This window comes from Lagenorhynchus albirostris, chromosome 1, assembly GCF_949774975.1.
Source record: "Lagenorhynchus albirostris chromosome 1, mLagAlb1.1, whole genome shotgun sequence".
In the NCBI taxonomy this organism is placed as follows: Eukaryota; Metazoa; Chordata; class Mammalia; order Artiodactyla; family Delphinidae; genus Lagenorhynchus; species Lagenorhynchus albirostris.
In genome coordinates this window covers 32784155-32808077 of record NC_083095.1, presented here as the reverse complement: position 1 = coordinate 32808077, position 23923 = coordinate 32784155, and the positions used below count along the sequence as shown (strand labels likewise).

At 48.9% G+C, this 23923-nt stretch overlaps 1 protein-coding gene across 2 annotated transcripts in view; it reads left to right on the top strand.

Moving 5' to 3' along the window:
- GALNT16 (polypeptide N-acetylgalactosaminyltransferase 16) overlaps positions 1 to 23923 on the top strand; it is a 99067-nt gene that overhangs the window by 57218 nt on the left and 17926 nt on the right. For both annotated transcript variants that reach the window (XM_060140432.1, XM_060140442.1), the window contains exons 2-8: positions 13247 to 13404; positions 14979 to 15077; positions 16261 to 16328; positions 16882 to 16947; positions 19086 to 19207; positions 21944 to 22031; positions 23584 to 23668. In XM_060140432.1, coding sequence (XP_059996415.1) covers positions 13247 to 13404; positions 14979 to 15077; positions 16261 to 16328; positions 16882 to 16947; positions 19086 to 19207; positions 21944 to 22031; positions 23584 to 23668 — 686 coding nt within the window. The remainder of the gene's footprint in view (positions 1 to 13246; positions 13405 to 14978; positions 15078 to 16260; positions 16329 to 16881; positions 16948 to 19085; positions 19208 to 21943; positions 22032 to 23583; positions 23669 to 23923) is intronic.

The window sequence follows — 23923 nt, the reverse complement described above, 5'->3', positions numbered from 1 at the left end:
AGAGTGGGAAATGAGACTCAGAGAGCTTGACTGGGCCTGGAAGCTTCCTGGATCTGAACACAGGTGGTCTGGAACAGTGGGCCTGATGCCTTGTCCCAGCCTTAAATAGAGGATCCTAGTTGGCTCAGATATCTAAGAGAATGGGAAACGTGCCCTCTCTCTTTCTTGGTGAGATCACCATAGCCACTAGAACTCCTTCTTGGTGAGACCACTGGTATCATAAAGCTGTTGCAGTCATTAGCACCCTGGAGAAGTCAGGTCATGGTGGGAAATCTAACTGGAAGTTCAAGGTGGGCCTCCCAGGCAGCCCCTACCTTGTGCTCCTTGGTATGAAATTGAGCTAGAACCTCCCAGGCCTGTGAGCATAAGTGTTGCAAGGTGGGATTTCTATGGTAGCCTTGGAGGCTCTAGCTGAGTTGCAGCTGGCTCTGCTGATGGGGAAGCTCTGGGTCAGTCCAAATAGAGGCCAGAAAACCAGACTCACGGTGAGGCTCCTGGGAAGGGGTCAGGGGAGATGGCCTAGGTCCCTCCTCGTTCTTGGTCCTGTGATTTTAGCAGCCCATGACTAGCCATCGCTCACCACCCTGCATCCATTCGAAGCAGCTGCTCAGCCTTGGTAGCACATTGGAACACCTGGAGAGCTTTAAGAACCCCTGATGCTTGTGACCCACCCCTAGAGGTTCTGATTTATAATTAGTCTTGGGTGGGGCTTGGACGTCAGGATGTTAAAAATCTTCCCACGTGATTCTAATGTACAGCCAGGGTTGAGAGTCACTGCTAAAAAGACAGGCAAGCTAATGATAATTAATATATAATTTATGTGCCAGTTACCGTGCTAAATATATTATCTATATTATCTCCTTTAATCCTCACCCTAATCCCCATTTTCCAGATGAAGAAGCATGCTCAGAAAGGGTAGGTGACTTTCCAAGGCCAGAGAGCAATAAGCACGGACATTTTATCCCAGGGCCATGGATTTCAAAGCCCAGGCTGGTAACCCCTATGACAACTACTTTTTTTTTTTTTTTTTTTTTTTTTGCGGTACGCGGGCCTCTCACTGTTGTGGCCTCTCCCGTTGCGGAGCACAGGCTCTGGACGCACAGGCTCAGCGGCCATGGCTCACGGGCCCAGCCGCTCCGTGGCATGTGGGATCTTCCCGGACCGGGACATGAACCCGTGTCCCCTGCATCGGCAGGCGGACTCTCAACCACTGCGCCACCAGGAAGATGGGGACATATCTGGGGCAGGCCCTTGGTAACCTAGGTGAGTTCCGCCAAGCTGAGGTTGCCAGCCCGGTGCCGCCCCTGGCATCTTGTCTGGTTGAGCAGGGGCACTGGCTGTCCAAGAGGGGTTGGCTGCTTCCGCAGAACCCAGCAGCTTGCGGGGAGACCCAGGGGACCCACCTTTTCACATGGGAGAGGTGGAACCCAAGCCTGTGCTCTCCGAGATGGTGACTCATGCTCTGTTTCCCAGCTCTCCTGATGAATGGCAGTCTTTCAACTTGGGACACAGCATCAGATGAAATTTTTGTCCTAGGGGAGTCGGGAGTGGTTGGGAATCACATTTTGTTCTCCAGGTGTTTGGCGTTTAAAGCAGACTCAGAAAAAAAAAGTCAGGAGTCATCCATAAAATAGGACCAGAGCCTTTTTATTTGCAGTTTCAGTGACTTTAGTGAAAGGCAAACCCAGCAGGTACCTGTTTCACTGGCAATAAAAGGAAATTGGGCAGCAGTCATTTAAAAGGGGTTCGAGTTGTTTAAATCTGAAATTTAGGGGTACATGTGCGTATATGTTCAAAGAAAGTTTACAAGGCTTGGAGATTTGGGTTGAACTGTTTTTGATGAAAATGACTTGGAAAATATTGTCCTTTCTTATTTTCGACCTTCCCCTTGGCTGTTGGTTTCCTAAATTTAGCAGTCAAGAAGAAATAAGCAAATCTAGCTGGAAAAAAACTGATACAAGTCAGGCAGGTTTCAAAGTTTAATCGGAGTGATTGACTGAAGATAAAAGTCTCTAAGATGAGAAATAATTCTTCCCACTTTATAAAGCAGAGTTATTATTTCAGCTTAAAAAATTTCAGATGTGATTGACCTTATTGGACATGGAAGTGCTGGATTTGGCACTTCCTAAAAAGACAGACTGGTGATGGTTAGGAGGCAGCTGCCTAAACGTCACCAAGAACTCTCGGCAGGAGGCTGGAGGGCTGTGGGAGCCTCATCAGGCTGTCACTCACCATCTTCCCAACGCTTGTTCCTCACCATGGCAACCCAAGGACCTCTTAAGTTGTTGTCCAGATGGAACCCCTCCTGTCCCCCGCCCTTCCCAAAGCCTGGCCACAGCCCTGCCTGCTGGACAAGGCTAGGAATGCCTCACCCGGCTCTGGGCTCAAGTCCCTAGGCCAGATGCCAGAGAACAGCCTGAAAATCTTGGCATGGATGGCTTTCACCCACACTGTGTCATTGCCATTGGTGGCTCATTTGTGGGTTTTTGGTTTTGATTTTTGTTTCTTACTTCTGGAGAATGGCTTGCTTTTCATTGAAAGGACCGAAGGACTGACATCTCAGAACTTTTGGTTATGAGAGAAGAACAGCCAACTCAAACTAGTTCAAGAGAAAAAAAAAAAGGACAGATAGGTAGTTAAGTAGTTAGATAGACAGATATAGAGAGATAGAAAAGCCCCAAAGTGAACTTGGATCAGATATAATTGGCTCCAGGGACCCCAAACAATATCATTAGAGCTCTTTCTTTCCATCTCTTGGCTCTGATTCTTTCTTCTTGGTTTCATTCTCCAGACAAGATTTCTCCATGTGAGGGGCAGGAAGACGCTCGCCTCCCAATCTGACCAGTGCTGACAAAAAGAGCTCAGTTTACAGAAAAGTCTCAGGGTGGATTCTGATTGGCCCCGATTGAGTCAAATGACCGTTCCTGAACCAGTCCCCTGCGTCTGGGAGTGCAGTGACAAGATCACCCTAGCCTGGGTCTTGTGCCCACCCCATGGTGGTGATTGAGGTGTTGGTGGGATGGGAAGACAGTGATTAACAGCCTTGCCAGGAGCATGTGAGTGAGGAGGTCCCTAAGACGAGCAAAACCACCCTCACCTTCTTGGTCCACTTCAACTCCAAGCGTGTGTGAGCTGAGTGTGGGGAGCAGGGGAGGGGGGCAGGGGGGCCAGGAGATGCTTGTCGGCATGACAGCTCATCACTCACATACTCATTAGCCATTGTTTTCCAGTCGCATGGGGCACTGTTCTGGGCTTTGGGATCCAGCATTAAACAAAACAGACAATCCCTGCCCTGGCGAAGCTTATATTCTTGTAGGAAGAAGGAGTCAAAAAGATAACATTAATAACAAAAGTGCACATCGAACATCCGATGATGCTACGTGCTATAAGGAAGACCAAAGCAGGCGGGAGGATGGGGAAGGCGAGGGTGGGGCCGAGGCCACAGTTTCACAGATGGTGGCTGGGGAAGGCTCACAGAGGAGCCAGGTTTGAGCAGAGCCCTGCAGGGGGTGAAGGAGGGAGCCATGCAGACAACTGGGAGAAAAGCCTCCCAGAAAGGAAGCAGAAGGAATAAAGGGGCTAAGGAGAAGGTGCTGGCAGGCTCAAGGAACCTCAGGAGGCCAGTGTGGCTGGAGCAGAGCTAGGCAGGGGGCAACAGTAGAAGCTGAGTCCAGCGAGGTGACAGGGCATCCGCTCCTGGGCCGCTGTGAGCTCTGGGGCTTGTGCCCTGAGGGAGATGAAAGCCACCGGAGGTCATGTGTGGTGTCAGAGGATCCCATTTGTCCGCTGTGGTTTTCTCCCCACTTGATTGTAAGTAAGGTGAGAGCAGGGACACTGTCTAGGTATCCATTCCTTCATTCACTCCCTATTCATTCCTTTATTCAGTAAACATCTGCTCAATACCTACTATGTGCCAGGTGCTAGGAGCTCACTATCTAGTGGAAAAGCAAGAGAAGTAAAGCACAGATGTCAGTGCCATGTGGTATAAGAATTCCACAGACAGCCCCAAATGCCCTCACCCTCTACAGAAAGGACAGCAGTGCGAGTCCTCCTATCCAGTGGCTCCGACTGGCTCCAAGCCCAGGATCTCGGGTCTCTCAGGCTGATCCAGATATATCTCCTTATGGTCCCGCAGCCTAGAGCCAAAGGATGTATTTACCCCTCACCGATATGCTTAGTAAGCGGTGTGGCTGGGAGAACAGGATCGCACAACACACTTCCCCTTTGGAAGAGGGGAGCAGGGAGGCGGCATTCACTGGCCACCAGTGCCTGGTGCCTGTGCCATCACCGGACTCCTGCCCCAGCCGGGGTGGGGTGGGCGAGGTTCCATGGCCAGTTCTCCAGCTACCCGTGATCTGAGTTTGAGAGTGGAGGTTTCTTCATGATCCTCCATGGCTGTGCCTGGCATGGGATGGGGGAGGAAAAGGGAGTGACCTAGATTCCTAGATTTCTCTTCTGGGGTCCATACTTTTTGTTTATTTTCATCCTCCCAGCTTCTTGCACAATGTCTGCACAAACTAGACTTTGTAAATAATCTGTTGATTTAACACTAGTGGCATGTGCATAGGACACTGCCTGTGAGACCCAGGGCAGGGGTCTGCTTCAGGCTGTGGAGCATGGGGGAGGGCACTAGGGGTGACCCCTGGATTTGTCACCTGGAGGACCAGCAGGGTGGGACTGCCCACCTCTGCAACAGGCAGCACAGAAGAAGCAGCTGCTTTGGGGACGGATGAAGAATTCATTTTGAGGCATTGAGTTAGAGGTAGCCACTGGGACACCCAAAGGCCTGGAAGTCTCAGAATCAAAGACCAGGGCCAAAGGGAAAGGAGAGTTCAAGAACTGGAGGGAAATGAGCTGTGGTGTGGGTGTGTGGATAGATATCAGGTAGAAGAGCTCAGGGCAGTGACTGGGGTGAGGCCAGAGAGGGACTGGATAGAGGGGTCACATCCTATCCTGCCTCGGTATCGCCTCCACTCTGCTGATGCAGGGCCAACTGATGTTTCAGCTCTAAACCCCGGGGATGCTGGGTCAACGTGAAAGCGGAGCTGAGACCTCTGGGAGGGAGCAGACCCTTGTGCCCTTCTTCACAAGGTGTGTCACAGGTGAAGGGTCTAACCTCGGAGGAGGGTTGGACCATCAGAGGCTACAGGTCTGAGGGAGGGAGAAGCAGACGCATCTTTGAGGATGTCTAGCTCAGTTTTGAGGTCCTGAGAGGAACTTCTCTAGAGATGCTCTTCCACAGCCTTCTCTGTGGCCCTGAAGAGGCTTTGAATGAGGCGCAGGAAGGCAGCAGGCTGGGGATAGGGACAGTGTCAGAACCATTTCTTCCCCTTCCTGGCACATAGGTGGTGTTCAGTGGAGTTTTGCTGAATGAATGGGTGGATGAATGAATGAGCAAGTGGAGTCAAGCCTCTGTAAACAAATGAATGAATGATCAGGTGATCCTTGGAATTTGCAGAAGGGTGTCCTAGTGCCCGGTAGCTGGTGGCTCTCGATCAATGTTTACTGGGCGATGGATGAGTGTGGGTTGAGAGCTAGGAGGTTTCCTGACCCACAGCGTGGCCATAAGTCCTAAATAAATAAGCATGGTTATTTCTCTCAGTTGAGTGGTGGGGTTAATTCATTGGCACGCTCTCCCTTTGGGAGCTTCTGCAATTTTTTTCCTTATTTTAGCTCCTCCACCATCAGCTGGAGGCCGCTTTCCATTTGCCTGATCCCGGGCTAGGTGGAAGTGGGGGGCAGAGTTAGCACCCACTCTTTTCTCTGGTGGGAAGGGCACAAAGGAACCCTCATCCTCATTCTCACAGTTAACAGCTTGGGTCCTTCTAGCAATCCAGGATTCAAGCCAGAACCTTCTTCCTCTCTCTCTCCTCCCCTCTCCCTCCTTCCTTCACTCCTTCTCTCTATTTTGTTTTAGATGTCCTTACCTTTTTTTTTTGTTAATTTTTGAATTTTATTTTATTTATTTTTTTTATACAGCAGGTTCTTATTAGTTATCCATTTTATACACATTAGTGTATATATGTCAACCCTAATCTCCCAATTCATCCCACCACCAACACCCCCTGCCACTTTCCCCCCTCAGTGTCCATACTTATGTTCTCTGCATCTGTGTCTCAATTTCTGCCCTGCAAACCGGTTCATCTGTACCATTTTTCTAGGTTCCACATATATGCGTTAATATACGATATTTGTTTTTCTCTTTCTGACTTACTTCACTCTGTATGACAGTCTCTAGATCCATCCACATCTCTACAAATGACCCAGTTTTGTCCCTTTTTATGGCTGAGTAATATTCCATTGTATATATGTACCACATCTTCTTTATCCATTCGTCTGTTGATGGGCATTTAGGTTGCTTCCATGACCTGGCTATTGTAAATAGTGCTGCAATGAACATTGGGGTGCATGTGTCTTTTTGAATTATGGTTTTCTCTGGGTATATGCCCAGTAGTGGAATTGCTGGGTCATATGGTAATTCTATATTCAGTTTTTTCAGGAACCTCCATACTGTTCTTCACAGTGGCTGTATCAATTTACATTCCCACCAACAGTGCAAGAGGGTTCCCTTTTCTCCACACCCTCTCTAGCATTTGTTGTTTGTAGATTGTCTGATGATGCCCATTCTAAATGGTGTGAGGTGATACCTCAGTGTAGTTTTGATTTGCATTTCTCTACTAATTAGTGATGTTGAGCAGCTTTTCATGTGCTTCTTGGCCATCTTTGGAGAAATGTCTATTTAGGTCTTCTGCCCATTTTTGGATTCAGTTGTCTGTTTTGTTAATATGAGCTGCATGAGCTGTTTATATATTTTGGAGATTAATCCTTTGTCCATTGATTCGTTTGCAAATATTTTCTCCCATTCTGAGGGTTGTCTTCTCGTCTTGTTTGTAGTTTCTTTTGCTTTGCAAAAGGTTTTAAGTTTCATTAGGTCCCATTTGTTTATTTTTGTTTCCATTACTCTAGGAGCTGGGTCAAAAAAGATCTTGCTGTGATTTATGTCAAAAAGTGTTCTTCTTATGTTTTCCTCTAAGAGTTTTATAGTGTCCTGTCTTACATTTAGGTCTCTAATCCTTGAGTTTATTTTTCTGTATGGTGTTAGGGAGTGTTCTAATTTCATTCTTTTACATGTAGCTGTCCAGTTTTACCAGCACCACTTATTGAAGAGAGTGTCTTTTCTCCATTGTATATCCTTGCCTCCTTTGTCATAGATTAGTTGACCGTAGATGTGTGGCTTTATCTCTGGGCTTTCTTTCCTGTTCCATTGACATATATTTCTCTTTTTGTGCCAGTACCATATTGTCTTGATTACTGTAGCTTTGTAGTATAGTCCGAAGTCAGGGAGTCTGATTCCTCCAGCTCCGTTTTCTTCCCTCAAGACTGCTTTGGCTATTTGGGGTCTTTTGTGTCTCCATACAAATTTTAAGATTTTTTGTTCTAGTTCTGTAAAAAATGCCATTGGTAATTTGATAGGGATTGCATTGAATCTGTAGATTGCTTTGGGTAGTATAGTCATTTTCCTGGTATTGATTCTTCCTATCCAAGAACATGGTATATCTCTCCATCTGTTTGTATCATCTTTAATTTCTTTCATCAGTGTCTTATAGTTTTCTGCATACAGGTCTTTTATCTCCCTAAGTAAGTTTACTCCTAGGTATTTTATTCTTTTTGTTGCAATGCTAAATAGGAGTTTTTCCTTAATTTCTCTTTCAGATTTTTCATCATTAGTGTATAGGAATGCAAGAGATTTCTGTGCATTAATATTGTATCCTGCAACTTTACCAGATTCATTGATTAGCTCTAGTAGTTTTCTGGTGGCATCTTTAGGATACTCTATGCATAGTATCATGTCATCTGCCAACAGTGACAGTTTAACTTCTTCTTTTCCAATTTGTATTCCTTTTATTTCTTTTTCTTCCCTGATTGCCGTGGCTAGGTCTTCCAAAACTATGTTGAATAATAGTGGTGAGAGTGGACATCCTTGTCTTTTTCCTGATCTTAGAGGAAATGCTTTCAGTTTTTCACCATTGAGAATGATGTTTGTCTTATACGGCCTTTATTATGTTGAGGTAGGTTCCCTGTATGCCTGCTTTCTAGAGAGTTTTTATCATAACTGGGTGTTGAATTTTGTCAAAAGCTTTTTCTGCATCTATGGAGATGATCATATGGTTTTTCTTCTTCAATTTGTTAATATGGTATATTACTTTGATTGATTTGCATATATAGAAGAATCCTTGCATCCCTGGGATAAATCCCACTTGATCATGGTGTATGATCCTTTTAATGTGTTGTTGGATTCTGTTTGCTAGTATTTTGTTGAGGATTTTTGCATATATATTAATCAGTGATATTGGTCTGTGATTGTCTTTTTCTCTAGTATCTTTGTCTGGTTTTGGTATCAGGGTGATGGTGGCTTCATAGAATGAGTTTGGGAGTGTTCCTTCCTCTGCAATTTTTTGGAAGAGTTTGAGAAGGATGGGTGTTAGCTCTTCTCTAAATGTTTGATAGAATTCACCTGTGAAGCCATCTGGTCCTGGACTTTTGTTTGTTGGAAGATTTTAAATCACAGTTTTAATTTCATTTCTTGTGATTGGTCTGTTCATATTTTCTATTTCTTCCTGGTTCAGTCTTAGAAGCTTATACCTTTCTGATAATTTGTCCATTTCTTCCAGGTTGCCCATTTTATTGGCATCGAGTTGCTTGTAATAATCTCTTAGGATGCTTTGTAGTTCTGTGGTGTCTGTTGTAACTTCTCCTTTTTCATTTCTAATTTTCTTGATTTGAGTGCTCTCCCTCTTTTTCTTGATGAGTCTGGCTAATGGTTTATCAATTTTGTTTATCTTCTCAGAGAACCAGCTTTTAGTTTTATTGATCTTTGCTATTGTTTTCTTTGTTTCTATTTCATTTATATCTGCTCTGATATTTATGATTTCTTTCCTTATGTTAACTTTGGGTTTTGTTTGTTCTTCTTTCTCTAGTTCCTTTAGGTTAGATTGTTTATTTGAGATTTTTCTTGTTTCTTGAGGTAGGCTTGTCTTGCTATAAACTTCCCTCTTAGAACTGCTTTTGCTGCATCCCATAGGTTTTGGATCATCGTGTTTTCATTGTCATTGGTTTCTAGGTATTTTTTGATTTCCTCTTTGATTTCTTCAGTGATCTCTTGGTTATTTAGTAACATATTGTTTAGCCTCCATGTGTTTGTGTTTACTATGTTTTTTTCCCTGTAATTGATTTCTAATCACATAGCATTGTAGTCAGAAAAGATGCTTGATATGATTTCAGTTTTGTTAAATTTACTGAGGCTTGATATGTGACCCAAGATGTGATCTATCCTGGAGAATGTTCCGTGTGCAGTTGAGAAGAAAGTGTAATCTGCTGTTTTTGGATGGAATGTCCTATAAATATCAATTAAATCTATCTGATCTATTGTGTCATTTAAAGCTTGTGTTTCCCTATTAATTTTCTGTTTGGATGATCTGTCCATTGGTGTAAGTGAGGTATTAAAGGTCCCCCACTATTATTCTGTTACTGTTGATTTCCTCTTTTATAGCTGTTAGCAGTTGCCTTATGTATTGAGGTGCTCCTATGTTGGGTGCATATAGATTTATAATTGTTATATCTTCTTCTTGGATTGATCCCTTGTTCATTATGTAGTGTCCTTCCTTATCTCTTGTAGCATTCTTTATTTTAAAGTCTATTTTATCTGATATGAGTATTGCTACTCCAGCTTTCCTTTGATTTCCATTTGCATGGAATATCTTTTTCCATCTCCTCACTTTCAGTCTGTATGTGTCCCTAGGTCTGAAGTGGGTCTCTTGTAGACAGCATATATATGGGTGTTGTTTTTGTATCCATTCAGGGAGCCTCAGTCTTTTGGTTGGAGCACTTAATCCATTCACTTTTAAGGTTATTATTGATAAGTTTGTTCCTATGACCATTTTCTTAATTGGTATGGGTTTCTTTTTGTAGGTCCTTTTCTTCTCTTGTGTTTCCTACTTAGAGAAGTTCCTTTAGCATTTGTTGTAGAGCTGGTTTGGTGGTGCTGAATTCTCTTAGCTTTTGCTTGTATGTAAAGCTTTTGATTTCTCCGTAGAATCTGAATGAGATCCTTGCTGGGTAGAGCAATCTTGGTTGTAGGTTCTTCCCTTTCATCACTTTAAATATGTCATGCCACTCCCTCTGGCTTGTAGAGTTTCTGCTGAGAAATCAGCTGTTAACCTTATGGGAGTTCCCTTGTATGTTATTTGTTGTTTTTCTCTTGCTGCTTTCAATAATTTTTCTTTGTCTTTAATTTTTGCCAATTTGATTACTATGTGTCTCGGCATGTTTCTCCTTGGGTTTATCCTGTCTGGGACTCTGTGCTTCCTGGACTTGGGTGGCTATTTCCTTTCCCATGTTAGGGAAGTTTTTGACTATAATCTCTTCAAATATTTTCTCAGGTCCTATCTCTCTCTCTTCTCCTTCTGGGACCCCTATAATGCAAATGTTGTTGCATTTAATGTTGTCCCAGAGATCTCTTAGGCTGTCTTCATTTCTTTTCATTGTTTTCTCTTTATTCTGTTCCGTGGCCGTGAATTCCACCATTCTCTCTTCCAGGTCACTTATCTGTTCTTCTGCCTCAGTTATTCTGCTGTTGATTCCCTCTAGTGTGTTTTTCATTTCAGTTATTGTATTGTTCATCTCTGTTTGTTTGTTCTTTAATTCTTCTAGGTCTTTGCTAAACATGTCTTACATCTTCTCGATATTTGCCTCCATTCTTCTTCTGAGGTCCTGGATCATCTTCACTGTCATTATTCTGAATTCTTTTTCTGGAAGGTTGCCTATCTCCACTTCAATTAGTTGTTTTTCTGGAGTTGTATCTTGTTCCTTCATCTGGTACATAGCCCTCTGCCTTTTTCATCTTTTCTATCTTTCTGTGAATGTGGTTTTTCTTCCACAGGCTGCAGGATTGTAGTTCTTCTTGCTTCTGCTGTCTGCCCTCTGGTGGATGAGACTATCTAAGAGGCTTGTGCAAGTTTTCTGATGCGAGGGACTGGTGGTGGGTAGAGCTGGGTGTTGCTCTGGTGGGCAGAGCTCAGTAAAACTTTAATCCGTTTATTTGCTGATGGGTGGGGCTTGTTTCCCTCCCTGTTGGTTGTTTGTCCTGAGGCCACCCAACACTGGAGCCTACCTGGCTCTTTGGTGGGGCTAATGGCGGACTCTGGGAGGGCTCACGCCAAGGAGTACTTCCCAGAACTTCTGCTGCCAGTGTGCTTGTCCTCACAGTGAGACACAGCCACCCCCTGCCTCCTACACTAGCAGGTAGGTCTGGTTCAGTCTCCTATGGGGTCACTGCTCCTTCCCCCTGGGTCCCGATGCACACACTACTTTGTGTGCGCCCTCTAAGAGTGGAGTCTCTGTTTCCCCCAGTCCTGTTGAAGTGCTGCAGTCAAATCCTGCTAGCCCTCAAAGTCTGATTCTCTAGGAATTCCTCCTCCCGTTGCTGAACCCCCAGGTTGGGAAGCCTGACGTGGGGCTCAGAACCTTCACTCCAGTGGGTGGACTTCTGTGGTATAAGTGTTCTCCAGTTTGTGAGTCACCTACCCAGCAGTTATGGGATTTGATTTTATTGTGATTGCGCCCCTCCTACTGTCTAGTTGTGGCTTCTCCTTTGTCTTTGCATGTGGGGTATCTTTTTTGGTGAGTTCCAGTGTCTTCCTGTCGATGACTGTTCAGCAGTTAGTTGTGATTCTGGTGCTCTCGCATGAGGGAGTGAGAGCATGTCCTTCTACTCCACCATCTTGAACCAATCCCCTCCTTCCACTCATTCTCTCTTTCCTGCAATGGATTGCGAGTCTATGGGGACACTGACCCATCTGTCCAGTCCCCGGCATGGCACCAAATAAGAATATCACAGTGCGGCAGTGCAGCTGTTGTCACCATCCTGAGTATGTGTGTGACACAGGGCTGGGCCCAGTACACATGAGGAAACCTCCCTCACTGGCTGTGACCTCAGGGAGCTCAGGGACTGGTTCCTAGGAGGCATGAACACTACAGAGAGGCAGCCCTAGGAGACAGGCACTCCCCGGAACCTTTGCATTCCTGTCCCATGAGGCTGGGAGCTAGGCTCTCAGGGGAATGTGGAGGCCCTGGGCTGCTGGTGGATCACCCAACACATCCATCTCCTCTCCACAGGTCAAGCTGTCTTCTTGGGACTGTCCCTCTAGAGACTAGGCCTATGATGGAGTTCTCATGCAGGGGTTCTGTGCCTGGACAACTCTCACCCGCCTTCCTGCTGCCCCTGTGGGCCCACAGCTCCTGCCCGGGCTGCTGGTCCAGTGGAAGGCGCGGAGTCGAGATGCACTCACCGTGGATGATATTTCCAGGCAACATCCGGCTGGCAGTGTGTTTCAGATAATGAGATGTCAGCATCCATCCACTCACCCATGCGTCTCAGATGTATCTTTCCCCAGTGACTTTCATGGGGGACTTTGGGAGCACAAAGCAGGGTGTGGCTAAGAGGAGGGAGGCTGGGCCATGGCATCTGTCATCCATCACTCCCCAGCACTTAAAACCAGGCTGCCCGGGAGGTCTGACGTGAGCTACTTCAGCAGCAAACACAAGTCCCAGAGAAGATGCGTCACTGCCCGTGCATTTGCATCCTGGCAGCTCTGGCATTAGCCTGTGAGGGCCCACCTGGCCTCACAGGTGGTTCTCTGGGCAGCATCTTGTCCCAGCGTTGGATGTTTTACTGATCAGGCACCTCCTTCATGCCTAGCCCAGTGTCAGGCCCAGGTTTATCCCTAGGAGACTGTCATTCTGCAGGTTGCTTGGTGACCTCTCAGGACACCTCATCTTGGGGGTCAGGTGCCCTCCGGGTGTCACCATCTCCATATCCAGCGAAGAGCCCTGGTCAAGAGTGTGGGCTTCAGAGTCAGAACAACCATTTTGACTCCAGAAACCTGTGACTCACTAGCTCTGACCTTGAGCTTTTTTATTCATAGGCTTTATTTTTTAAGAGCAGTTTTAGGTGCACAAAATTCAGCGGAAGGTACGGAGAGTTCCCATGTACTCCCTGCCCCCACACATGGGGGTACCGTCACGAGCCTCAGTTTCCTCATCGGTGCAACGGGGGAAATAACGATCTCCTGCTCACAGGTACAAATGAGGTAATGCAGTTGGGTCGTACCGTGTCGTAAGTGCTTACCACACAGTGGCTACTTTATCCTCTTGCCTGTGGCCCCTCTGATGCTGACCTTTGTCTCAGGTGACAGGAACACCCTCGAAAGGCTTTGATGAGAAGGCGTACCTGGCAGCCAAGCAGCTGAAGCCTGGAGAGGACCCCTACAGACAGCATGCCTTCAACCAGCTGGAGAGCGACAAGCTGAGCCCTGACCGGCCCATCCGGGACACGCGCCATTACAGGTGTGGCCTCCATTGTGCCGGTGGAGAAAGAAGGGTGGAGGGAAGGGCCAGCACCAGTTGGCTTTTCTTTCAGTCATGTGGATTTAAGAAATGAGGAAGATTTCCTCAGACTCGGTCCAGCTATTGAGACATTCAAACCCTTACCATCTGTCGTCTTCCTGACTCACCTTTATTTCATTGACCTCCTGAGAGCCTGAGAGGTCCAAGGAGACTTCCCAGCGAGGCCAGAGATGCCCCTAAATACCTCAGGCTGGAATCCCAGCCAGAGTGACCTGCCAGGGGACCACGGGGAGGTCTGAAGGGGGTAGGCTAGCCTGGCGTTCTCGGTGCCCGTCTGGTGATGTCTGAGGTGAAGAGGGGCCGCCAGCCCTGCCTGCACTGTGCAAACAGTCGAGCGCTGTGCGCCGCCCCACTGCTATCCCTTTCCTTCCTCTCTTCCTGCCCCACAGCTGCCACTTCCTCGGCAACTCCCAGAAATGCTCGGCAGTCTTCTGCTTTTTGGTCTTCCAGAGTGGTAGGTGGGAGAGGCCCTAGACCAGGATCAAGGACACCTTCCATGCTGATCCCAGCTCGGACTCTGTTCAGTGTGAGCGGGCAAGTCATCAGCCCCCTCCCTCGTTCAGGCCCTTGTAGTAGTCCCGTCTGGAGGATACGAGTCTCCACCTTCAATCTCTCCTCTTGCCATAATGAAAAAACAGTCACCGCTGGAGTAGTCAGAGAGCAATTGTAATAAAGAAGATTGCCATGAAAACTAGCACTGAGGCTGCCTTCCCGCTGCGGCCCCAGGAGCACCAATAAATGCATTCACAGAAGCAGTTGCAGAACCGACAAGGATGAAGCCTGGCAGGGATGGATCATTTTAATTCCCTTTTCTGAGCATGGGGAAGCCAATGGGCCCAAAATGTGGTGTCTGGAGAAGGCGGAGCGCAGAGCTGCTGGGCGAGGGAGTGAGGTAGGGGGAAGTGCTTTGGTGTCTCCTCAGAGACTCGGTTTCCCCTAGGTGTCCCAGGGCCCGTGGGAAGAGTGGGGCTGCTCCCCTGCCTGGTGTCACCACGTGGCTGTTAACGGTGGCAGCGAGAGGGAGGAATTCACGGGAGGGCAGGATGGGAACGATTCCTCTCCAGATCCCACCAGATGTCAGGAGCTGCTACATCCGAAGGAAGAAGCTACAGCGTGTCAGAGACAAAGAGAGGCCATTTTCCCTCTTCTCCCCTCCGCCATTCTGTCTCTCTTGGCTGCCCCATCGGGCAGGGAGTTCTGTTTGTTGGTCCGGGGCTTGATCCTGGGGCCTGTGTGGTGCCTATACACGTCGATCCCTCCTCAACACTTCAGTGACTGTGGGGCTCCGAGTGCTCTAGGTCTTTTGTAAAGAGCATCCAGGCCTGGGAAGGTCCCCCAACCCGTGCTTCCCTCCAGGGACTCCAGGCTGGGCGGCCTGAGTGGGGTGGGCATGGGTGTGGAGGCCCAGGGCCCACGCCTGGCTTCCGGGGGCAGCAGGCCGGCCAAAGAGAAGCTTAAGCCTGCCCTGAGATCACTCTCACAGCTGCCCTCTGACCTCTCTGCTCTCTTCTCAGTTGCCCATCCGTGTCCTATTCGTCGGACTTGCCGGCCACCAGCGTCATCATCACCTTCCACAACGAAGCCCGCTCTACCCTCCTGCGCACAGTGAAAAGGTAAGCCCCACCTTGGACCTTTCATCTCCGTAGTGCTGTTCCCCCAGGCCTCGGGGATCTGCTGGGCCCTGGCAGGGGAGGACACTGAGACTGGGTGCTGTGGCCAGACAGCGTGAAGACCAGCGGGCACTGGCAGGGGGGGTTCTGCCCTTCTGAGAGGCTGAGGCTGGTGCATCAGGGTCAGGGAGACCCAAGAAGTCCAACTGTTAGCGAGATGCAGAAACACAAGGTCAGGTCCCCAGGACTCGGGCAGAAATGCAGGGGTCAGGAGCCCAGGGTGATGGGGATGGACTTGAGGCCTCAGGTGGATGGATGCCAGCCCAGTAGGCACCTGTCAGCGATTCAGAGAGCGGTGCCCCTCCTGTTCTCCTAAGCTTGGCCCCGTGGTCAAGTCTGACTTCTACTCACCTCATTTCTTAATGAACTTAGATAAGAATAGGATTCGGGGGCTTCCCTGGTGGCACAGTGGTTGAGAGTCCGCCTGCCGATGCAGGGGACACGGGTTCGTGCCGCGGTCTGGGAAGATTCCCACATGCCGCAGAGTGGCTGGGCCCGTGAGCCATGGCTGCTGAGCCTGCGCGTCCGGAGTCTGTGCTCCGCAACGGGAGAGGCCACGACAGTGAGAGGCCCGCGTACCGCAAAAAAAAAAAAAAAAAAAAAAAAAAAAGAATAGGATTCGGAATGGAGCACCCAGTGATATTCCAGGGATTCAAGAAGTTTAGGTTTCCTTCACCAGGGCGTAAAGGAGGAGGAGGGATGGTGGGAGGGAAAGAGCTGGCAGGAGCTTTCTGAGAACACCCCTCCCGACCCATCAGGCCAGAAGGAGCCTCGCTAGCTTTCCAAGCAGACAGCTTCGGGGCCAGCGGGTGTTGTCCTCAGGTGGGCTCGTTAAGCCCAGGTAGCCAGAGCAACTAAGGTCCTGCCTCAACAGCTAAACTAGGGCAGTCCCTACCCCCTATCTGGGGTGGGTCCCAAGTCCTGAGGGTCCAGGCAGCAGGGTCGGCAGGGTCTTGGAGGAGCCTGAGGAACACACTGCCCCTCAGCCATTGACCAGGGCCCGGAAGGTTTGCTAGAAGCTGCCCGTGGCCAGTGTGCTGGCTTCCGAGGTGGGCGGTGGGGGAACCCACGGCAGGAAGAAGGTGGCCCCTAAATCTGGGCTCCTCTGTCCCCGTCACTCCTCCAGCGTCCTGAACAGAACTCCTGCCAGCCTGATCCAGGAGATCATTCTAGTGGATGACTTCAGTTCAGATCGTAAGTGTGCACCTTCTTTTTTTGCACCCCTTCACACCCCATTTCCCCAGAATGCCAAGGGAAGCGCACTTGAGGTTGTTCTGGCCATCACAGGCTGACCTCTGCTCCCCACAGGAATCTTCAGTCTTTTCTAGGTGCCCTCCCTGGCTCTGCTCCCTGGTGCAAAAGGAGTGGTGTTGCTTTGATGGGACACCAGTGAGATGACATTAAAAAAAAAATTAAACTGCATCAGCAGCAGCCTTCATTATCACAACTGCCGCGTGCAGAATATTGTCCCCACAATCTAGCACCGAGGCTGTTGGGCTGGTGACAGTGCTGGCGCTCTCTGGTGCCCCCTGGCGGGTAATGCCACAAGTACAGGCAGTCCTCAGTCTGGCCGGGGAGTGGAGGACAGGGCAATCCTTTGGCCAGTGGAGATGACCACTCTCCTCCATGCCTCGCCTTCCCCTGGGCCTGGTCTGGAGAAGCTCCTGGGAGGTTCCAGTAGTGGTCGAACCACATGTGGTCTGACGTCAATATCTGAATGAGCTTGCTTCCTTCTCTCCACCCCCAGCTGAAGACTGTCTTCTCCTGACCAGGATCACCAAGGTCAAATGCCTGCGCAACGACCGGCGGGAAGGTAAGTTCTTGGACCCTAGGTGCCACCGCAGAGCTCTTTTGATCTAGACTTCTGCACCTCCCCGCTCCCTTTTGGTGCCATGCCATACCAAGCCAGCGTGGTCCTGCTGCATTCCTGGTGGCCAGGACCAAGGTCTGGGGAAAGGCCCTCTTGCTATCTTGGGTCAGCCCCTATCACAGTATGACTTCCGGCTGCCTTCGTTGTCTCTCGTGAGAAATGGGAATAATAATAGTACCCTTTCTGTCCTGCACAGTTGTTGTAAGGATTAAATGCTTTAAGAAAACCACAGGGCAGTATAAAGCAGATGTGACCTCACTTCCAATCAAGAGGTGTTTTGGAGCACCGACTACAGCATAGGATTGTACATGGCACTCTAGGGGACACAAAAGAAGTATAAATGTGGTCCCTGCCCTCAGAGAGCTTATTATGGAGCTGAGGCTGGTTATAATTATATGGGGTAGAAAGGAGATGGAGGAGAGGGGAATGATGGAGAGGGTGCCTGGATTGTGTGAAGGGGTTGTGAGACAGATGAATAGGGCACAAGGGAGGGCGTTCCAGGCCCGGGGACTCTGCAAGCAAAGGCATCAGTCCGGCCTGGGTACAGGAAGTACTAACAGTCTCTCCCTACGTTTCCTGCATTCTCACCCTGTAGCATTCACTCTGCCCACATTCTCATGTTCAGTCCTCATAACAGCCCATCATTCTGTTTTGAAATAAAGAAACTGGGGTTTAGGAAGGTTCAGTAATTTGCCTGGAGTGATGAATAAAGGAACCAGGATTCGACCCCGGGGCAGGGGGCCCACCCAGAGCCCAGCCTCTTAACCTCCCTCTACTTAGTCTCCCTTCCTGGGAGAATTGGGCCTGGTCAGCACGAGGAATGAGTGGGGTGAGGATAGATGATGGGGGGGGCATTTAGACTTGATAAAGCAGAGAATAGGGAGCCACTGAAGGTGAGAGAGGGAGAGAGAGAGAAAAAGAGAGGGAGAGAGAGAGGAAGGAAGAAAGGAAGGAGGGAAGGAAGGAGGGAGGGAGGGAGGGAGGAAGGAGGGAGGGAGGAAGGAGGGAGGGAGGAAAGAAAGGAAGGAAGGAAGGAAGGAAGGAAGGAAGGAAGGAAGGAGGGAGGGAGGGAGGGAGGGAGGGAGGGAGGAAGGAAGGAAGGAAGGAAAGAAAGAGATGTGATGGGTGTATTTAAGAAAGTCTAGTCAGGCCGAAGGGACCTTCAAACTGGAATGGAAGAGGCCAGAGAGAGACCTCTCCCAAGCCCTGGGTGCAGGTGCCTTTAGGCCTGGGAGAATGCTGTTCCCTGGGGTTTTACCCAACATAGATGTAAATTTATGATTAGGTGCTTTACAGCTCCCTATGGAGTAGAAGGACGGGGCAGTGGAGTGCCAGGCAGAGGTGTGGCCAGGGAAATCTCCCCACACCAGTGGCTGCTCTGTCAGGGGCAGGACCATCTGGGTCTCCTCCCTCCTGATCAGGCAAGTCCCCAGCTCTGACCAGGGTGCTGCCAAAAGTGAGGCCGTTTTTTGACAGTTGACGAGCCTTCGACGAGACTGGGGAATGAGGTGGAAGCAGAGTAGTATCTCTGCACATGTCGGTTTCCTGGGCACCACGCCCTGTCCCCAAGAGGCAGGGATTATTCTCTCTGAATCTTCTGGATAAGAAAACTAAGGCTCAGAGAGGTTCAGTAATATGCTACAGTTAGTGAAGGGGCTGGCATACTAACTCCAGCTTGTCTCAGTCTAGAAGACTCTCTGCATGTCATAGAGGATAGTGCAGCTGGAGAGGACCACCCTGAGGTTCCTGAGTGGTGGTTCCTGGCTCTCCTTTGGTACCAAACCACACTTTATTGCAACTTCTGTTCACTAAACTCTGACTGTTCGTCATTGTGTCCCCAGAGTCCAGTGTCTGGCATGCAGAGGGCACTCAGAGAATAACCTTGGAGTAATGATGGTTGATGGATGGGTGAGAGAAAGAAAAAGAGGGAGGGAAGAAATCAAGAAATACAAAGTAAAGTGAAATCACAATAACTCAGAGGAAACCTCAGCCTTAAGGGGCGGAGAGCCCTGAGACTTTGGGGGGACGGATGAGCAAATTGGCTCAGTCCCGGCACCATCCTTTGTCCCTTCCCATTGCAGGGCTGATCCGGTCCCGAGTTCGCGGGGCAGATGTAGCCGCAGCTGCTGTCCTCACCTTTCTGGACAGCCACTGCGAAGTGAACACCGAGTGGCTGCAGCCCATGCTGCAGCGGGTGAAGGAGGTAAGTCTGTCTGTCCCTGGGGGAGCTCTGGACGTGCCCACATGTTCTTGGCATGAGGGGGGATGATGAACGGTCTCTGGAGTTGGGCAGGCAGAGTAGGAAGCCTAACTGGTCTGCTCCCTCCTGAGTAACTTCACCTCATTGAGCTTTCTCATCTGAAAACAGGGATAATTGTAATATTTGTCTGACTGGGTTGTGGTGAGAATTAAATTGGCTGAAAGCCTGGGTGGGCCACAAAGCTCCTAGTACGAATGGGTGTTGTTGTTTTCCTCCTGAGGGAGTGATGAGTGAGGGTGAGTCAGGCTGGGAAGCCTGAGAAGGAGGGAGGAGAGGATGGTGTTCTCAAGCAGGGGGGGCCCTCCCATGTACCTGCTGTTCTCTAGAATGGGGAGGATTTGGACATATGGAACATAGGATGAGGTGATTTCAACTCAACCATAAAAGGCAAATAACCCAATTTAAAAATGAGAAAAGGGCTTCCCTGGTGGCACAGTGGTTAAGAATCCACCTGCCAATGCAGAGGACACGGGTCCAAGCCCTTGTCCGGGAAGATCCCACAGGCCACGGAACAACTAAGCCCATGTGCCACAACTTCTGAGCCTGCGCTTTAGAGCTCGCGAGCCACAACCTATGAGCCCGAGTGCCACAACTACTGAAGCCCAGGCGCCTAGAGCCCATGCTCCGCAGCAAGAGAAGCCACCGCATTGAGAAGCCCGCGCACCGCAATGGAAAATAGACAAATGGTCAACCAGCGTATGAAAAGATGCTCAACGTTAAGTCATTAGGGAAATGCAAGTCAAAACCACAATGAGGTACCACTTGATACCTACAGGATGGTTATAATCAAAAGGATGGACAGTACAAGTGCTGGTGAGGATATAGATAAATAGGAGTCTTTATACATTGCTGGGGAGCGTGTCAAATGGTGCTGTTCTCCACTTTGGAAGACAGTCTGGCACTCCCTCAAAAGTGTAAACATAGAGTTACCATGTGACCCAGCAATTCCACTGCTAGGTATATACTCAAGAGAAATGAAAACATACCCCACACAAAAACTTGTGCCTGAGTGTTCAGAGCAGTGTTATTCAGAATAGCTGAAACGTGGAAACAGCAAAATGTCTATCAACCGCGAATGGATAAACAGAATGTGATGTATCCATACAGTGGAATACTGTTCAGCCATAAAAAGAATGAAGTAATGATACATGTTACAATATGGATGAACTTTGAAAACCTTATGCGAAGTGAAAGAAGCCAGTAACAAAAGCTGCATATCATATGATTCCATTTATATGAAATGTCCAGAATAAATAAATCCGTAGAAATACAAAGGGGATTAGTGGTTGTCAGGGGCTGGAGGGAGCGGGGTATGGGGAGTGACTGCTGATGGTACAGGGTTTCTTACTGGGGTGCTGAAAATGTTTTGGAATTAGAGAGCGGTGACGGTGCCACAACCTTGTGAATATCCTGCAAACCACTGAATTGTACACTTTAAAATGGCGAATTGTATGGTCTATCAATTATATCTAATAAAATTGTTATAAAAATGTGAATTAGGGCTTCCCTGGTGGCACAGTGGTTGAGAGTCCGCCTGCCGATGCAGGGGACACGGGTTCGTGCCCCGGTCCGGGAAGATCCCACATGGCGCGGAGCGGCTGGGCCCATGAGCCATGGCCACTGAGCCTGCATGTCCAGAGCCTGTGCTCTGCAACGGAAGAGGCCACAACAGTGAGAGGCCCGCGTACTGCCAAAAAAAAAAAAAAAAAAAAAAAAAGTGAATTAAATCTCAATACAAAAAGTCTATAAAAAGGATAAGGTGAGGCCCCCATAGAACACTGTGGGAGACCGTGGATGGTCTCCCCTGATCCGCCATGTCCCACATTTTTGTCGTCCTGAGACGGAGTGTGAACTGAGGGGCAGAGCTGGATTCCAAGTTGCAGACAAGAGGATTTTGAGGGTCAGCACAGAATGCAGAGAGAGGAGGGAGAAGCAGCTCTGTTCCATGTCCCTCCATGGAGGGAGAAAAGAAGAGAACAGACATCCTGCCGATGGAGGGCAATTAAGTTTTGCACGTGGTATATGACAGAATCCACCACCACCACTATCCCCCCACCCCTCACCCCCAGAAAAAAACCTTTAGTAAAGTTGGCATATTACCCACCAATGTTTTGGAGGTGGATTTGTGTCTGGGAGATGGTGAAGGGAGCGTGAGTCTGACTTTGAAGTGGATGTGGCATGAGAGGAGTGCCACCCAGGTTAGTCCCTGCCCTTAAGCTGCCGGTTGTCCAGGTGGGAAGACTCAACCTCAACATGTACAAAGACGGACGACAATTAGTAAAACAACAGCTCACACCAGCAACAGAAGATCCACATCAGGCAGCAGCTGATTCACTGTCCCAGGAATTGTCTGGTCTATAACTGTGAGAGCAGTTTAAAAGAGGAAGAAGTCCTCAGCCTGCAGCAGTCAGGGAGGGCTTTACTGAGGAGGTGAGATCCTGGCAGCGCTCAGCATGATGTGAGAGGAAGAGGCTGGGAGAGCATCGTGCCCATGAGACCCAAGAGGGACCTTCCGGGAGCCTAGATGTGGTGATGCAGGACAGCTCCTGGGAGCCTAACGTGTCCTGCAGGAGGTGCTGAGTGCCCAATGCCTCGAAGAGAACTTCTTCCCAGAGCAGGCAGTTGGGCCTTTATTCACAGAGTCCCTGGCCTCACGCCATCTCATGTGTCCTCTCCTAGGATCACACCCGCGTGGTGAGCCCCATCATTGATGTCATCAGTCTGGATAATTTTGCCTACCTTGCTGCATCTGCTGACCTTCGGGGAGGTGGGTCCGGCTCCCAGGGGAGGGGCTCTAGACCTGAAAGGAGGCAGGTGAGGGCAGGCAAAAGCCCTGGCTTGGTGCTCTTCTTCCCAACTGTGCCAGGGCGTCTCACACCCCCACCCCCTTTACCTCTAGAAAACGAAAGGGGATTGTGTAGAGCCATGGGGTTGGGGACGAAGGGCCAGGGCTGGCAGTTGCAGGCTCCTGGCACAATCAGGGACAGGGCCAAGCTAGTCTCTGATCTTTCCCTCCCCCCAAACTTTGACACATCCTTCTCAAATACTGCCAGCCCCGGGGACCATTGCCACAAGTCCTGGCAGAATAACATGATATGACTGCTGTCGTCTTGGGGGTGAGGAAGGGGGAGCCCCCAACTTTGCACGGCTTCCTAACCTGTACGCCTGGAAATGGTCTAGAGCTGGCCGAATATGGTAGTTATTAGCCACATTTGGCTATTGAGCTCTTGAAATGTGACCAGTCTGAACTGAGATATGCTGTAAGAAAAAATACACACCAGGTTTTGAAGACTTAGTATGAAAGAATATAAAATATCTCATTAATAATTTTTGTATTGATTATGAATATGATCATCAATGATAATGATTGAAATGATGGTATTTTGGATATATTGCATTAAAAATACATTATTCAAATTAATCTCATATGTTCTTCTTACTTTTTGACATGGCTACTGGAAAAATTTAAATTGCATGTGTGGCTTGCGTCTCCGGCTTGCATTGTATTTCTTTTGGGCAGCTCTGGTCTAGACTTTAGAACTGTGCTGTCCAATACAGTAGATAATAGCCACTTCTGGCTATGTAAATATAAATTAATTAAAATTAAGTAAAATTCAAAACTCAGTTCCTAAGCTGCCCTAGCAGCATTTCAGGTGCTCAATAACCACATGTGACTAGTGTCTACCATGTTGGACAGTGCAGATATAGGACATTTCCGTCATTGCAGCAAGTTCTATTGGGCAGGCCGCTCCAGAGAACCTGTTGCCAGGAGCTAATGCGCAGAGTGGATTTCCTATTTGGGGCTCGGATTTCCAATAAATGGACACAGTTGTTAGTTAGATGTTGAGGCTGAGTGGGATTCTGAAGGGAGCCAGGCATTTCTCCTTAGGGAAATCACCTCAGGGCCTTTGCACTTGCTGTTCCCCCCACCTGGGATTCCCTTTCCCTACATGTCTGCATGGATCAGTTCTTCATTCAGGTCTCTACTCAAATGTTACCTCCTCAGAGAGCCTTTCCTGGCTACCCTTACTAGAATAGCATGGGTACCCCTCCTTTCTTTTCTTTTTGTTTTTTAGCACTTTACAACCCCAACTGACATATTATCCATTTACTGATTTATCTTTGTAAGTCTTTGTCTTACCCAGTAGATTGAAACTCCATGAGGACAGGGACCTGTCTCGTTCTGAATGAAGGAATGACTACGTGAATTGCCCAGGGCCCTCTACAAGCTGGGTTCTGATCAAGGGAGACTCTCGGGGGGGGTGGAGTGAGGGGACAAGAGCCCCCGAGCCGCATCCTCACCCTAGTCTGGCCCTTAGGATTTGACTGGAGCCTGCATTTCAAGTGGGAGCAGATCCCTCTGGAGCAGAAGATTGCCCGGACAGACCCCACCAAGCCCATAAGGTCAGGACTGCTGTGGGCTCTGGAGAGACCCCTTCCTTGCCTGAGTCAGGGGCTTTGGAGGCTCCTGGGAGGGCCATTGCAGTTGCCAGGGCTCCTAGGGGTGCACGATCCCAGGGCTAACTCTGTTCTGGGCCCGGGGGAGAGAGAGGCCAGAGGCCAGCAAGCGGGCCAGATATCCGACCCCAGTGACTCTGCAAGTGGGGGACGCTAGGGCAAATGGCCTGGGCCCTGGGGCCGTCTAGAGGGGTTCAGATC